General features: G+C 37.5%; 1 protein-coding gene across 2 annotated transcripts in view; it reads left to right on the forward strand.

Moving 5' to 3' along the window:
- The window catches only part of CHID1 (chitinase domain containing 1), a 118,281-nt gene that overhangs the window by 96,651 nt on the left and 3,422 nt on the right, over window positions 1-18,208 (forward strand). For both annotated transcript variants that reach the window (XM_064513170.1, XM_026108266.2), the window contains exon 11: window positions 15,799-15,879. In XM_064513170.1, the coding sequence (XP_064369240.1) occupies window positions 15,799-15,879 (81 nt within the window). The remainder of the gene's footprint in view (window positions 1-15,798; window positions 15,880-18,208) is intronic.

Consider the following 18,208-nt stretch of genomic DNA (forward strand, 5'->3'; position numbering starts at 1 on the left):
CTTTGATCAGAGAGAGCAATCATGATAATCTACACTAGTGTGTGTGGAGCTTTGGGGAAAAAAAGGGTTACTCACAACGTAGTATTTGGGATTTGGAGTCAGCAAATGCACAAACCAATCAGAAAAACTAGTTCAACTGATACCAGTTCATGGAATCAGAGCTATTGAAAAGCCAAGAACCTGAATGTTTTTCATGTTTTGAGGAGGTAATTTTTGATTCTCTTGATTCACCAAGTATCTTTTGATGCCAAGTGCAGAATCCATCATCCAGCAGTGATAGTTCTTTGCTTAAAGAGAAAAAACTACGCCATTCTGCAGAGGGAAACAGAAATAAAAGAGCTTCTGAAATGGTGCAGTAGCAGTATAGTAGACTACAATGTTTGCTAAGCAGGACTGAGTTTTATGGAACAGACACAGCAGCTGCAATGGGGAATGAACGAAACAGATTACAGCCCTCCACCTTATATAGAAGCAAGCACAATTAAAATAATGCTCAGCAAAAGCCTTAGCAATCCCAGTACGGGTCAATAAGTCTTTTAACAACTGCGGATAGAAGTTTTTCGTCTAATCCAAGCAATATTCTCCACAAGTCATTCATGTTCTTGGGGCTTGGCAGTTTTACAGTTGCCAGTGCCATCTGTTTCTCTTCATCTTCTACCTTTGCTATCATTCTCTTTTTATGTTTTCTTTTTTTAACAACGTCATTCATACCTCATCTCTGTGCATGACTGTAGCAGGAGCTTAAATAATTAGGCATGTGGGGCTCAGAGTTATTCCCGGGTGGCACCTCTGCCGTACAGTTGTGAAATGGCCCTTTGTAACGAAAAGTGAAGGTTTACTTCTCCCCTCAGGTCTGCTGCACAGTAGAAAAGTTGACTAATTTGTGGCAGTGAATTTGCTTGATATCTTGCCAGACTTAATTCATTGTCATCCATTTTTAAATAAAACAATCAAATGCTTTTCTTGGGCATTTGAAAAAAAGTGTTGTTTGCAGCTGAAAGCGGGAAAAAAAGTGATAACCTTTTTTCCCCCAAGTCGTTTCAAAATTGTGCAGGTTTTTTTAAAAAAGGCATTATTTCTTCCTTCTGCATCGTATCAGTCTCTCTTCCACTATGTTTTTCGTTATTAATGTCTTGGTGACAGTCTTTGCTGTTTCATTTTGCTTTGGGCTTTATGGATTGGACTTCTCTTACATGCATATCATCATCTCTGTTAATGTTTAACTTGCTTAGATTTATAATTAGTAGGTGTTTTAAGTGTTTTAAGAACTTTTTTCTCTTATTAATTACATAGCTGTATTGGTTGTTATTTCATGTGTTGGATGAGTCATATATGGAGTGCAAAGTGATAGTATTTTGAAAGTGTTATTGCAATTTAATATGTTTGCATGCGAAACCACTTTAGATCCATAAATGCCCAATTGTTTTACCTTTGCCAGCGTACAAGGATGAGTGTGCAAACACTTACTATTTTGTCCCTTAGTTTGGGCTCCAGAGTGCTGCCATTTGATTTGAGTGAATATTCTTTTGAAAAACCTTTCAAATAAATATATGCATGTTGTTGGTTGCTTTAAAAATTAATCATAACCTTAACAAATTTTAGCAGTAGTACAGATATGTTTGTCCAGCAGAAACTAAACAAAAATATACAAATATTTGTCTGAGTTAATGCAAAGATAGGGAATATGTTCTGCTGTTTTTCCGTGATGAAAAGTGTCATTTTTCTTTAAATATTGCCACATGCATATGTATTAGTTTAGCCAAATACAAGAGATTTAAAATCCATGTTCTCAAGTATTCACTTAACTGCCCTGATGAAGACAGTTTCTTAAAAGGCATAAATTTCCACTCTCATTGGATAAGGTATACTTTATTACTTCATATCCCATCTTCAATTCAAGTCATGCCAAGAGTGGAGGAATTATACCCCATCCAGATTATTCTAAGGCATGTTAAAAATGTACTAGCCCTATGAGATTTGCATTATTTATGAGAGATTAATATTCATTTGCATGAATTTGTCATCATTCTATCTTTTCAAAAACAAAAGCTGAAAGTCTTGTCTTCATTATATTGGTATAAATCCAGGATAACTCTATATAACTGTGACTAAAATCTGGTCCACTGAGAAGAAGAAAAACCCTCTGCCAAGTATGGAAAGTGAACTGAAAAGTCAGCAGAAATGTTCTTCATTTTTCATTTAACTTGGTCCCAAAAGATGGAAAAGACTGTGTAGTTCATAGCTTCCTAGGACACTGGAGACTTAGGGGGTTTACTGATCTGCCACAGATTTTCCTTTAGCATAGTTGCCTTCCTGAATTAGAATCCACTCAGTCTGGGCCTGAATTTATGACTTCTTTCACTGAAGATAAACTGCCTGCCATATTGAGCTTGGTCATTTAAAAGTAAAAGTCATTTAAAGAGGCCAAAGAGGAGCAGGCAGTGATAGTGGTGGTGGAAATGTTTGGTCTGACGTGATTGTTATGAAAGGACACTCTTATTCTGAGGCTAGGTGGAAGTGGAGAAACATTTCAGTGTCTCGCTCTCAGCATCTTGTGAAGCAGATGAAATGCAAATAGCGGTCACTTTTCTCAGGCTATGATCTCTTACTCTAGTTGGTTTTGTTCATGACCTGAAGTTCTGGTTCCCTGCAGACAGTACTGCTTCTGTGTGGAGGTAACTCTATTTCTGGAGGAAGAACAGAGCCAGCATTTATCTCCTCGGCTGCTGCTGCCCTGGGCCAGTTTTACATACTCAGAGTCCTGCAGCCTGTGAGTTTTGCACTCTACCTGACTAGACAAGGCTGCCTGGGAGCTACATTACTAGTGGATCTTCACCTTGAATCACAGCATCCTTCTCCTGTCCTTTGTGCTTTCAACTGCTTGCATCCTGCATACCTTCCCTTTTCTTCCCCTTTGCTACCAAGCGTACGTAACCTTTCTGTAACCAGGCTCTACATGGGCTTTGGCCCTAATCAGCTCTCTTCGCCAGGGCCTCCTGGCAACCCTCTGGGAACAGTGGGGCTGAGCGCCCACCTACCTCACACAGGCCTCCTGGCAACCACAAACATTGCCTGCCAGTACCCCAGACCCAGCTCAGTCAAGACTGAGATGGGGACTTGGAAGAGCTGTGCTGCTCCTTTCCTAATGCACGATAAGGAAAAGCTGTTCCTGCTGGGTTTTGTTGTTTAATGTGGTGGGCGACATTGCTGTTGACCTTGAGTTTGTGTTGGGATGGATTTAATTCAGGTAAGGTTGAAGAGATTGGGATGCAAGAAGCAACTGGAAGTGTTAGCAGCGATGGTAGCACTGGCATTAGGAACGTCTGACCTTTTAGTCAAGGAGGGAAAAAGTAATGTAGGTTTTTTCCTCTCTACCTTTTTCACCAAAGTGGGCCTTGGAAGAATTCAGGATATCAAAGTAGATGACTTTCCCCTCAACCTTCATTTTTGTAGCTGGAGTGGATCACAGTTAGCCTCCTACACACTGAATTAAGACCATCTAAATTTGCCCTGGACTAGAGTCCAAATTCAATGTAAGGCAAAGTTCATGGCTGAACTATGTAGCACCTTATAAATAAAACTGAGGAAAGTTTGGAAGGTTTTTAGAATCTGAGCAAAAAACCTCAACCTGACATGCAACAAACAGAACTGATGTAGTTCTGTGTTCTGTTATTTACAGCTGCAGCTGAACTGCAGATATATTCATGTATCTACGTTTTTTCAGCCTCACAGCCAAAGATATACAGCATCACTCTTTCGTATGCTTTGGCTATAATGTCAATTCCTGGAGGAGTGGAACACAGTATTGTACTTAGACTAATGTATTTGAAAATGCTTCAACCTCACTTGAGGGTCACGTAAGCGTTTCAGAAAACGTACCCTTAAACTAGCAATTTTATCTTCAAGGACTATTGCTAGGATTAAACTACTGATTCTTGAAACAAGCCTGTAAGGATAAAGAAGCATTAGTTTTCGTCACACTGAGAAAAAGCTTTAAGCAGAGGGACTATGTCTTGTCTCAGACTGTGTAGTGAGCCAGAATATTGGGTGAGCTGGAGCAGGACTTAAACTTATGTATTGCCCAGTCTAAGAAGAACCAATACTTCTACTGTTGCAAGGTGATACATCTTTAAGAATCAACTATGACCTGTGTTTCTTTTAGGAGAGATAGCCATTAAGCTTCAGTAATGCCAGAGTGGTGGTTTGTTCCTGACTTTCAAGAAAAAATCACCTACTGGCTTCTCAACAATTCAAATGTTCAAGTCTCCCTTAGACATACTCATTCTCTTAGAAGCCTGGAAGCACTTTTAGGGGTTTCAAATTCTGTAAGGTTAACAGTTCTGTGACTCAGCTTCTTCTCTTCTACATAGTAGATGCTTGTTACATAACTTATACATTATATATATTTATTTTTGACAGCAGGATTTATTATTTATTACTCAGTATAATTTATTTAATCTTTCATTCCTAGTCTCCAGTGGAAATTCATATATTATGTTAAAGCCTTTGGTGCCGAGATGATTCTCATCCTGGATTATGGTGGAAACTACCTTGGTATGGTAGGAGTAAGGACTGCTTTCACTGCCCTCGAAGCAAATTCTGGCATTGCAAATTGCATGTGCTGGTATAATCGTCTGAAACAGCTCAATAGTATGAAGCTTGTCCTGACAAGAAGGTTATTTCTCAGTGCGGTCATCTGTATAGCGGAGGCCCCTAGAAAGATTTCAGTTTGATACAGACTTCCATATTCTAACCTTTGTTTTCATATGCTACGAAAGGTCCAGATTACAAATCCTGTCCGAAGAGAGAGAAGAAACCCCTGATATGTGGTTTAGAGAGGCCTAATGAGGCAAGTGATTAAAAAAAGAAGTGAGAAACCCATTATTTTATCTTTCTTCAGAATGGTGGAAGTTCTGCTCAAAAAATGGCATCCTAAAAGAAAGTTAGGGACTTTGACAAAGCCTTTTTGCTGAATATTCTCCTTAATAATACTTCTGTCACTAGAGTTAGCAAAATTGATATATCCTCCTCCTCCTTTTCCTCACATCATAATAAATAGTGATAATGTTCCTTCGATTTTAAAATAAAGTATAAAATTAATACAGTATTTTAATAGCTAAGTATAGATGATATGATTTGACATGTGGTGTTATAACTGCTACTGACATGTCAACTTTTCCCATTTTACTGAAATTGTCTTTTCCTGAATAATGTAACAATATGTTTTCAAACCGATTTAGAACAATTTGCATGCCTGCAGATGCTAAATATCTCACCAAATAGCACTTGGCTTTTGATCAGCACTGCAAGGAATAGCTATATTGTGCTGGTACAATAGGACACTATTGAACTGGCACTTTCCTGTGTAGTGTAAACAAGCTATATTGTAGAAATTAGACAATATAGAACAGAGGAATCAACTTGGATGTCAAAAGAGACTGCATGCAGTACTCTAATTGTGTTTGTATAAATAATGGTGGTTTTATCAGCAGTTGTGGGGACCAGTGACCCCCTGTGGTGCAATTGCAGTGATTTTTAATAATTGATGAAAAGGGTTTTCCTATTCCTTTTTTCAGGGGCAATTGGTGTGTCTTTAGGTTTTCTATTAGGTTTAATATTATCCATGGTTTGTGTTTTTGATGGTGTATGGTATGAATTTGGAGGAAAATCAGTTTGCTTTCACAGTATGGTGCATTACAGATTTGCAAAATATAGTCTTGACTATCTGCTTTAAACTAGGCTTTTCAAGTTGTCCTGGGTGTATAGCAGAGACAGTTGTAATGGTTGATGAAAACATTTTAAATTAAAAAATAGGAAATATGAGAGAGGACCATCTACTTCAGATCCGTTTTTAAATTATTAAAGGATTCACGTTAGAGTGTTTTACACATCTTCTAATTTTTCTCTTTGCTGCTTAATTCAACTTAAAACTGGGGAGGAACGGAGAAGATCCTTGCTTAAATGTGACTGCGTAAGAAACTTTTATTTGGTGCAGTTCATAACAGAAGTGAGTAGAAAAAATATATATATTAACCTTAAGGTGACCTGTTTCCTAATTGGAGAGAGAATTATGTTCATCTTTGCCCGGGAGAATGCCTACTTTGTAGTAATTTTCTGATGAATAGCAAAGACAACATCACATTTTTGTTGAAATAGTCAGCTTAGGCAATGCAACATTTGAAAAATTTAGTTTTCAAAATGTGTATAAAGGTAATCAATACCAAATGAAGAGATGCATTTACTGAAGACTTCAAATTGAGTGATATACTGAGTTCATTAAAAAAAAAAAAATCCGTTGTCTATGGAACCAGCAGTGTATCTGATAGTTTAACTAAAATTTGTTCAGTATGAGTAAATAGCCGAATTCTGTGAGCTAGTCCATAAATCTGTGCTCTGTTTCATTTAGTTCTCCAGAGCTTTTCTGTTTCTTGGAGGTTGCCTGAATCCTGCTTTTTTTCTAGTGTAGTAAGCTATTTTTCCATTAACCTATTTTCTGCCTGACAGGAAGGTGCCCTTTGGCCGGAGCAGACATAGATGCCCTGACTTTGTAGCAGGCTTTTAAAGACAAAGAACTCATTCTGTCAAGACAGCAAAAGATGCCAAACAAAACCCCACTGTAAATAGTGCCCTGTCATGTGTTAGATTTGATGAATCAAAAAGAAAAAAATCTATGACTAACAACAAATACAAGGGAAAAGATTGTCTGATATTTTAGATAGAAATTGAGACTTTGGTTATAGTCAGAGCAAGGAAGATTCCTCATAGAAAATAACGCCAAGTTGATGCATGTGACAAAAAACAATTTAGTAAACAGCTATTATCATGAATGATTTGCACTGCAAAAAAGTTCATATTTTGTAGCCCCAGGTAAGTGTCTTGAAAAAGAGAAAAGAATGAAAAAATGAAATCTCTGTAGTCACAAAATAAAATGGAGCTGCTGAACAGCTGCATGCTGTTAAAGGTATACAAACAGATCTGCAAAGCTCTGCCTCAGTCTGTTATGTCTCTATTGTCTGGGAAATAGCTGTTGGCTTAGAAATAAAGATCTTATTTTCTTTCAGGATATTTTCATATATTCCTTTTACATATCTGTCAGATTTATATATTTAAGGTTTTGATTCAGTGTTGTCACTTTTTTATCCAGCGTGCGTATGATTAATTGTATTCTTTGATCCATATCTAACTGTAACTGTTTTCTGTGAAGGAGAACCGTTTTGGTTATATTGAGAAAAGTTAGTCATGCATTTTAGAGTACTTTCAGCTGGATTTATAGTGCCCACAAAGATGAAATTTTTCCTAGAACACTTTGAATTCACCAACTTTACACAATGTTCAATAAAAAAGAACGAATTAAAACATTTTCTGCATGTTAACCAAAATAGAAAACATTTTGGGTAGCTGGATTAGATTACAGCATTTTCAGAGGGGTGTCAATTATGCTTTAACTGCATCTGCCTATCTGCTGCGTTGTGTCATAGGAGATGTAGCCCAATCTACAAAGACCTAAAAGACAAAGAATTTTATCTCCCATGATTTCTGTGACTGAACATTCATGAAATACTATGCGAGAAAGGAGAATGGATACATCTAAATCAGCTCCAGCAGATAGAGTGCTGCCCAAGATGAACTCAAGTGTTTTGATTGTTTCATTTTGTTTTTAATCAGAATTTTCAGCCTTCATTTTGTAAATATATTTGTGTTTTTATATGCATAGATCTAAATATATGTATTGATTTAAAAATATACTCACTTTTCATATGGTTCAGGATGTAAAAGTAAAGGATCAGAATTTTACAGAATTGCAAAGTGTTTGAGGTTGGAAGGGACCTCTGGAGATTGTCTAGTCCAACGCCCCTGCTCGAGCAGTATCAGCTTGAGACTCCACAATCTCTCTGGGCAACCTGTTCCAGTGTCCAGTTGCCCTTATAGTAAAACAGTTTTTCTTGTGTTTAAACAGAATTTCCTAGTGGACAGAAATTGTAGTTTTAATTAAAAACAACTGTTGTTTCAGTTTTCAAACCCTTGTCCAGGTCTCCTTTTAATCTTGGGATTAAAAGCCAAAGCTGCAGGATGCCTTTCCTTCATAGTCTGCAGATAAGCTATGAGATGTATGGCAAGTTTTGGGTCAGAATAGTCAACTGTTGATTCACTTTAGTGTTCCGTCTTGAGGTCCGTTGCATAGAGACAAATGTGCTAAGTAGCCCAAAGTAATAAAAGGCTCAATCCAGCTGGAACACAGGCTTACTAAAAAGAGAAAGAAAGATTAGTCCGAACAACCCAGTGTTTATCTTCCTTAGCTTAGAAAAAGAAAAGTTGGATTCTAGCAGTAAGTCAAGGGCATCTTATGTAATTTTTTTTCTGTCCATAAAAAAGATATTTTCTGTTTTCAGTACCATTACTGTACTCTAAAACAGGGCTTTTTCTGTATAAAACCTCTCTGAATTTAAAAGAGCATAATGGGCATCATTAAAATGTCAACCTGTATGTGTGGAAATGCTGTAATGTGTGTGCTGTTTGCTATATCCATAGTAAGACTTTAAAAGTTATTAATGATGATTGTTTTCTTGAGACAAAAGCAAGATGAGTTCTTCATTCAGCCATGCTTTTGAAAAGCCTGGCCTTGTCTTTTGTGTCTCCCGAGTTCTGTAAAACAGGTCTGCTTGGCTGTCGCTCTGGAATTAAGTCCGCTGAAGTATTATTGTTTCTCAATTGCTATGAGAATGCTAAACAAGTGGCATTTTCTAAGTTCCCAGAGCAGCGAGAGAAATCTTGCTGAGGCTCTCCTGCCCCTTTTCATCATGCTGGTGCATCATGGCTTGGCTTGTGCACCACGGCACAAGGTAGCAGCTTGTCTTAGGTTGGTGGAGAAGGTCAGCAATAAGTAGAGCTTCACTGAAAAGTGTCATCTGTCAGGACAGTGATGAAGTATTGGGGAGAAATCAATGAGAATGACTTTATAAAACTTAAAAGCAATGCACCCACCATGGAACTACTCTGTTGGAAGTCTTGAAAATACTATTACTGGCTTTTAAAAACTGACAGAACGAAGGACTGGGCAACAAGAGAGAGAAGATTAATAGAGAAAGATTATGCTTGTTTATAGATTTTTCTATTCTAGACTGCTACTTGGATCCTTTAACAGCTTTACCCAAGGCACCATGCAATAATGAAAATGAACAGGTTGGTGTCACTTGCAAACGGTATTCGATTTTAGATTGTCTTACATGAAATAATATGAAAATCTTAAGAGAACTATTTCTGAATAACGTGTTACGCAGTCTGAATAAATAAGGTTTCTAGAATGTGCTTTCCACTGCACTCATGCATAAATCCTCAGGGTAAAAGCTGATTTAATGTTAGTTAGTATTTCTGCTTGCATTTCTTTATTGCATTCTTTTGTTCCTCCAGAAAATACATACTAGCTATCTTTTTCTTGGACAACCTATCTTTTTGCTCTTGAAATTTGTGTTCATAAAGTCCAGATTCTTCAGTGCCTAAGAAAGGGACAGAATGGGATACAACTTCACCACCTTTTAAAGTTTGCATTTTATAGTTATATATTGTAAATATGATGCTACTAAACATCGAATACTGGGAGGAGATGAATAAAAAAGTGCCAAAATGGCTGTGGTGGGAGCTTTGTGGTGAAAACTTGTTTCAGTGTTTTATTTATTATTGAACTTTATTATTCAACTCTGTGTGTGTGTATATATATATATATTTATATGCATATATATAGTATTATACTATTACTGACTGTACAGCTAGTCTTTTCATAAATTTTTGCATGCTCACAAAACTATTTTGAAGGCTAATATCTAAAGATAGTTAAATTGCAAGACTTCTCTACCTTTTGTATGCTGCAATTTTAGGGATCAAGTGAGTGGGAACTTAAAATAGCTATATATTATTTTTTATTTATCAAATTTTTGTTCCTTTCATGTTTTTATTTATTACCATTTAAAGGGTTCTTTATCAAAACTGCTAGTTTCATGGTTGAATTTGGTTAATAGCTAGCAGTATATTCAGCAATTTTGCATGGGCTATTTAGAAATGATCCTCTAAAAAGAAAACAGAAAAGGATAAAAATATTCTTGAGATTCAAGTGCTAGCTTCAGTGAAACATTTCTGCTGCAGCTGTAAAATGGAATATTTGAATATAAAACTTATTTTTGACAATTTCTTAACTATAGCAGCCCATCAAACAGTTTTATATCATTTCTTTTGGCCCATGCCCATCTTTCCAGCTCTTCTCTCACCACCAGTGCAAAAGCACCTTCTAAAAAGAGTGTTTCTCTTACTACTGATTCTGTTTTGCTCAGTTTTAAAACCTTTTCTGTTTAAAGATTTGAAATGCCTCTAGATTACATCATTCCATGATTTTTTCTCACACCAAAAAGCAAATAGGTTAAGAAAAGCCTGAACAGTTAAAAGATGAAAGTGTGTCATGGTAATTAAAATTCAATGTTAAGTAAAAACTTTTTTACTTATAGGCTATATCCTCCCTGAAAAAAAATTGTTTTGAAGATACATATTTGTCCTTTTGCACAGTGCCCCGATGTGCAGAGCAGTGGGGAGGCTGACCCATCCTGCTGGGGAGTTATGGACTAAGCTGAGCAGTGTTCTCAGTGGTACTGCCGTAAATGTTGTTTCGGAGGTATTTCTGTATATTTGTTTTGCATCAGAAATCTGGACTCTTGAGCTTCAGAATACAGCTTTCTACAAGTTTCTCTTACTCTTATGAAGAGACACAACACTCTGAAAAGGAGGAAGATAGACCCTATCGAGTTCAGTCTAAAATTTAACCTTTATTACCATGCATAGGCACTGTTGCTGTGAGATGCACTGCTGATATGGTCAGGGTTTAATAACTAAGCTACGGCTATTGTAACTGAAGCTGACTGGAAAGAAAAATGCATGGTACAGATCTTCTCCAGTGCATCTATGCATAATCTCCTCCTAACTAGGAATGAGTCTGCACCCGAGGGTAGGGATGGTCTGGTTTTGTCTTTGGTATGCTTAACTTGTTGCTTTTGAGGCCCTGGTTTAAATTTCTGAAATTCCTGTCAAACTCCTCAACCTAATGGTTGCTATTGACTCAACAGCCCTGAAAGCTTGGAGCCAGCACTTGGCATAAGGATTTAGGTGGTATTTATTCTGTATAAATATGAGCCTGAGTCTTTGTTTCCCCTTTTATTCCTCCCCCCTAACCCTTCCACAAGCTAAACAGTTGTTTTTTTATCCTTTCACTGGGTCATTTAAGTTTGTTGTGCTGGAAGACAGGCCCAGTGTGCTGCTGCAGGAGCTAATGAGAGTCCCCAGAAACAGAAGATCAAACAAACATCACCCAAAATCACATAGTTTAAATGCTCAAAAGAGAGAAGAAGGCTGACTTTTCCGTATATATGTAAAGACCTGTTGCTTCTAGTCAGAGCTTTGCTCATGTGAGGCTTGAGGAAAGAATTTTGCGTTAGAAGAAAGCATGAAATTAGGATGTATGCTCAGTATTGATCTCCTTTTCTCTAAAGCTGTTTTGTGGTACCATTTTGAAGAGTGACTTGGTTCTAGTAAAGCAAAGCACCTGAGGATTAAAAATGTTTACATTAGTAAATCAGTCCTGGTCTAAAAATTATAGACGAAGCTATGTATTTTCCTAGCGTGTATATTCTTGACCCAAAAGATAGGATACTAAAGATTTGTTGCTTCATATTCTTGGTGAAAAAAGCATTACCCATGAAGATAAATATCTTCTTGGGGGGGGGGAGCTGTAGATTGCTGTTTTTTTCCCTAAGGCAACATACCACTTTTCATATTTTGGGTGGAAAAGTGTCTTGGAAAAGGAGAACCAGCCATAAACTCTAAGAACCTTTCTCCTGGAATTTATTTTATATGTATATATATGTATATAAAATAAATATATATATATTTATAAAGGTATTTATTAGTTGAATGTGCTGCAAAGTGCAGTAGTGTGTAGGCACAGCCATATTAGTGCTATTCATTGGTACCAGCTTTAACAGAACTGACTTTGCAGGTACTCCATCATGTGTATGTTTTGGCTTCCCATTTGTTCCACCGACGGGAATGCTTGAAGAGGCTGTGTTTTAGTACAGCCCCGCCCAGTGGCTTCGTAACCAACAGAGTCATGTAAGAATAATAAACTGTGTCTGTGGACCAAGAAATGTCCATTTTGGCAGAGCCTCGGCTGTAAATTGCAGTAAAGCGCTGCAGATGCTGAGTCTTGGATACAAGGTGGCAGGCGGACTTACAGTCACATTTCCAGACATGCTCGCATTATATAGCCATGCATTTAGTAGGCCATAACTTTTAAACTTTCAAAGCCAGTTGTCAGAACTGAACTGGTATTTTAAGTGTTTAGCTATTTCAGAAGGAAAGTTTTGGGGAAAAATGTGTTGCTTTGATTAAGTTAAACCCAGACCTATTTAACTGAGCCAGGATGGCAGTTATGTGTTTTAGAAAAGTATTTTGAAATTTGCAAGGCGAACATGCAGGTGGCATGTGCCTTTTGTTCCTATTCCTGATAATCCGTGTACGTTTATCACTTTGACAGGCTGCGCTGGAGGTTTGTTAGGGGCTAGCATCAACACTCTCCGGATAACTTCATCAGCGCTGACCTTGCTTCAGGCCAGGGCTGGAGAAGCTGAGCATGACTTTCTCTGTGAATGGCCACAACTTCCCAGGGAATACGTAGTGCAAGGCAGTGAAGCTGAGCTTTTTCAGTGTTTATCATACTCTAGCTGCTGAGGCAGCTTGGTAAAAGAAGAAACCTAGTAAAAGCTGATGGATGAGGAAGCAAATAAATTAGAGTCTGGATAGGAACATAAAAGCAGCTGAGAGCTGGGACAGTGGCAGTGGAGAGAGACAGGGAGGAATTAGATAAGAAGAAAGGAGAGAGAAAAAGCAATAAATAAAAGCAGAAAGGAGAAGAATGAGGTGAGAGGTGGAAAGAAGAGGGAGGGCTGTGTGTGGTGAGATTGATTATCTCTGCCCATCCCTTTCCTTCCTTGGGAAGCTGGAATTGAATCTGTGTGCCTGCATCCCAGGCATTCTGATGGCCCATGCTTGTGTGGTTCGGTGTGAAGGAAATTTGCGCTTTTCAATCTGCTTTTTTTTTTTTTTAATAAAATAATGACATATTTCAAGCACTTGTTAAGTCAAGAACTGCATCAGTTAGGAAATAATATGTTAGGAGTGCCTGGGTAGCATTAGTCTGAGTCGGGCAAGTGTGCTATGATACAGGTGCTACAGTTTTATACAGGAACCCTTCCTCTTACAGTGCACCTATTGGGAGAGCCCAGAGATAACAGGAGATGTGGTGTATCTGGGAGATGTTGTCTATAAAGCCCCTGTTTGTCTTACTGCAAGCAAATGAGCTGTGACTATGACATAGGGCTGCAGGAAAAGAACAGATTATTCCCAAGTTATGGCAATAGAAAGCCTTTGTGACCGCTCTGGTGTGTTGCTGCACAGGCAGCTTTTCCAGACTTCACAGCAGCCTTGTGGTCTGGTTGAAAGGTCTGAAGCCTGATTTGCAGAAGCAAATGGGAGCTTGCTGTTTTAAACATAACAACTTTGAATTTTTATTGTCCTTTATAGAGACAATGTAAAAATCAAGTTAACGTGTTTCAATCAGACCACCCAAGATTAGTGGGAAATTGCAACAGTTTTGGCCTTAGTATTTCTTTTTTTTTTCCCCACAACACAAGGTTGTATCATCACCATAGATGTGATTTGAAGATGAACTTGTTGCATACTATGGTGGTAAATGTCCAGAGGCAGGAGCAAGGGAAGTAACTTCTCTGTGCAAGGTCTGGATGGGATCTCATTAAATAGCATGCATGCCTGAACAACTTTAAAATAATAGTTATACATGCATTCCATCTTCTAGTTGTACAGTTCACCTTACATATAATGGGCTATAAAAATTGCTGCAAGATACATTTCTTATTTAAAACATTGTTCATGCCTATGCTGAACATTCTTTAATTCAGTTGGGATTTTTAGCAAGAGATGTTAGTATTTCCCATCCTAAAAGGAAGAAAACTATGTGCCAGGATAGCTTGGCTGATAACACTTGTCTTTGGGCTGTAACCTCTTGGCCCTGTGTTCCACATGAGGGCTGTCTCTTGTCATTACTAATTCTGGAATGGGGCAAGTGTTGAAAGTGATCTCTGAATTTTAAATATACAAAACTGGATCACTTTGCACATTTGTCTAGCAGGGCAACTTAAGATTTTGTATTTCTTAAAAAGGGAGGGAAAGGTCCTAAGGTTTAACTGAATTATTTGAAAAGTTGTATTCTTCCAGGGCATGGATGTATTGAGAAATTCTGCAGTAGCTGCTGCCATATGTTTGCCTATGTAGATACTAAAATAGCTTGCCTGGTTTGGGTAATGAGGCACTTCATTTGGCTTAAATATGAGATGAAAATCTTTTCTAAAGTTTCTTATAGTGGGTTAAATATTTACCTACGTAGGACTGAGCAAGCCACAGCAAAGGAAAGAAAATATTCCCTCCAATGCTGAATGCTTTAGTTGCATTAAGAATAATATGGAAGGAAAGAATAAATCTTTTATAAACTCAGAAATATGAACTGATTCCCTTTTTTTGATAGTATATAGTTAGATGGAATTTCAGCACTGACAGGGTCAAGGTAATGGTTGATGGAAATCAGTTATAACATGTTTTGCTTAGGAGATGGAAATTTTTTATTTAAAAGTATTACTAATTTATTTTACTGATATTAAAAGTAGATTTGAAGCCTAATTTCTCCTTGTGAATCCTGTCATGAGCAGATAAAGTATGGCAATACTGAGATATATTATGGAAGAGATGATTTTAATTGCTCTTGCAGAAATAGAAAAATAGTCTTAATTAATGGTACCTTACAACCACCTTGTTTGCTTGTGATATCTTTATGTAATTACCATAAAGATGGAGTACTGCTAATGGGAATTTGGAATCACATTCCTGTTACAGTCCCAAGGGAAAAAAGAAACCCCATGCTCCTTGGGCAGTGCCCAGATAACCCCCCTAATGTTTAGTCAGGAAAAATGTCAGCAGAGCTGAATTCAGCCTTCTTGGGCGCCAAAGATGCAGATGTAGAAGATCCCTATGCAGAAGAGAGGGAGGAGCATGTGATGGAGACTATTCCTATGACACCCATGTGGCCTCTGTCATTGGCAGGAGCTTTGGCAGTAGCCTTGGCACTTTCAAAGTGTCCATGCAAGAAATTAATGCCAAGCTAGTGGTGGTGAAAATTCATATGCAAAGTTATTTGGCAGTAACTTTTCATTGTAGACAAACTTCATACTTTTTTAGTTCATTCTGACAGGATTTACTGAGCCCTTTTTATAAAGGAGCTTTTCTTGTCACAGAATAGTGGCTTATGATTTAGAATTGCATTGATTGACCTTAGAGGACCTAATTAGGTACTACCTAGAGACGACTTCAGTTCCTGTGTTTTGGCATATAAGAATCAAATTGCAGAAATATTGATGCACTGTAATCATGTGTCATTATAGATTTTGTCAACTGATGAATGTTAATTCATTCATTGCTTCAAAAAAGTCTAAAAATGCAAACGTGGCAAATTATAAAAGTGGCTGAGAAAATTAATTGTACTTGATATATTAAATTGTTAGCTAGAGGATATTTTTGATAAAATGTTCAACGTCTAAACACGGTAAAATTGCTTTTTCAGAAATTTCTGTTATTTACTGTTGTAACTGCTTTTAGCAAAGAAGTTAATTCTATGTCTATGTTTTTAATTTCTAGGTATATTGAAACCCTGAAGGAGCACAAACCAAAAATTGTCTGGGATGAGCAAATTGCTGAACACTACTTTGAATACAAAAAGTGAGTTACAGTTATTTACCTGCTGTTCTGCAGATATTCTCGGGCATGGTCCAGTACACAATGAATTACGAGTTAACTATAGTATGCAACTGAATTCAGCAAATGGAAATTCTGCTGTTTGTGATCTGTACGGCAGCACTGAATTGTAGCGTAAGAGTGCTTCGAGAGAGAAATAAATTGGAGTGGACAAGGTAAAACCAGCTTTAAATAGATATCTAGAAAATCATATCTTAAGAAGCTATCCATCTAAGTTATCTGCTGAGCGTCAGTTACTCAGAACATGTGAGATTAGTACACTGAGCTGGTCGGTGATTAGCAGTAACCCAGCCAAAAATAGTTCTGAGAAAAGGTTGTGGAATAAGAATCTGGTTTTATAAGTCCTTGTGAAGAGATTGGCCAACCAACAAACTTGCAGCAAGTTGAATGGACTGTAGAGAAAGGTAATAGGAATAATATCAAGGGACTTTCAGATGGAGTAGTTAAAAAGACTGGGAGTGTTTTCTTTAGAAAGAGCCTGAAGAGACAGGGTGGTAGCTTTCTTTGTCTCATCTTTCTCATAGTGAAATGACAAGAGGATTCCTGATGCTAGGAAAATTCCATTTACAGCAGATTTTAAGTAAACAGCAGATGCTTATCAAGCCTCTATAATAATTCACTATTTTTATATACCCTCTCTTTTTTATAAAATTATATAAACAAGATCTTTATTACATCTACAAAATTTTATCTTGTGTATTATGCAGTGTGTTGATAATGTAAAGAAGACACACTGCTAAAAATAAAACACATTTTATGAGGCTTTAAGGAAAAAATTAGTATGACTACATTGCTTTTTCCTAAATACCTTCTTGATTTAAATATTTTTAAACCTAAAAAACCCCTAAAACCTGTACTACCTTTATATCTTAAATTTAATTTTCCAAGGTTCTCTCAACCTGCAGTTTTCTCCTGGCTTTGAGACTTCTCAGCTGTGTGTATTCGTTATCAGGAAAAAATATTTACGTGTTGGCTGGCAGTATTTCTTCTTTTTTTTTTCTCTGTAGTTGCATAGAAGGACTGGAGTCTGTGTTCTTTCATTTGGAGTTCTTTGGTATCCTGTTTTGAAATTATTTTGTCTGTGTCAAACAATTATAAGGTCTTTTGTGTTAACTAGAAAGGAATAAATCAGAAGTGCTGTTTCACTGATCTTCAATGAAAAGTCTAATTGGAGGCACAGTAACCACTGGATGAAAGCTTGTACTCAGAAAAGTAAATCTGAGGGCTCTGTTTGAATGGCAGGCATCTGGGATTCACTCCTCAAACACATTCCCTAAATGTTTCCTTGCAAACTGAACATGCAGGAAAGGGAAAACCTGTCAGTACTACACTGTTTGCCTTTGAAAGGCAATCTTTGGAAATTCTTATTTGTGGGCTTTCTAGAAGAAGTTTTGATGCATAAAATACACTGGATCTGAAAATCACTCTAAACGTCACTTGCTGGGTTGTGCCTGGCAGGCAGCAGTGTGGCTCAGCACATCTGCAGCCGTTCAGCCAACTGCAGAAGAGGGGTATGTAAGGGATCTCTTGTCCAGTCACCACTTTTGTGTTGCAAAGGTTTGGTTACACTGAATGTTAATGGCAGCCAGGCCTGGCCATATATTTCACTAGTGAAGCATCTCACCTGGAAATCGTGCATGTCTGCAACTGCCAAGAAATCAAATCATGAATATTTAAGCAAAGCACAGCTACTGATTTTCATTTAGCAGTCAAAGAATCAAAAGTTGCCATTACAAATAGCAGTAGAAAGCTGTTGCCTCTGAGTGCTTGTCCCTGTGCACTTTCCACTTAACAGTATGCATTTACTTGAGTCAGGAGATTTTACCGGCAATGTGTGCTTGGTCTGTCCATGCACTCTGTGTGTCCTCCTGCTCTAACTGGTAAAGTGGTGCTGTGGGACCACCTGTTTCTTGAGTCCTTCTCCTTACTAGTGTTTTCAAGTACAGCAACAGTATCCATACTTCGTGTAGCTTGCCTTGTCTTTGCATTGTGTACCAGTCACATTTAGTTTAACATAAGAGATGTTAATTGCTGGAATTTGGGAAAATCTTTGCCAGTTTGCACCTGACATCCAAATGTTTTCATTTTTTTCAGATGTGCATTTAGTAGGTGTAACTGTCTTCTGTTGTCTGAGAGTTCTTTAATAATATTACATCATGTTACAACAGGCTATCTCAGTGCATTTACTTACATCTAATATCAAACAATCTGTATCACGAGAGCTTCTTTTTGAGTTTGCATTGTCTTGGAGCATCTATTTTAGCTATCAGCCTTTTCACTTCTCTTAAGATTT

Source organism: Dromaius novaehollandiae, chromosome 5 (genome assembly GCF_036370855.1).
Source record: "Dromaius novaehollandiae isolate bDroNov1 chromosome 5, bDroNov1.hap1, whole genome shotgun sequence".
Lineage (NCBI taxonomy): Eukaryota > Metazoa > Chordata > Aves > Casuariiformes > Dromaiidae > Dromaius > Dromaius novaehollandiae.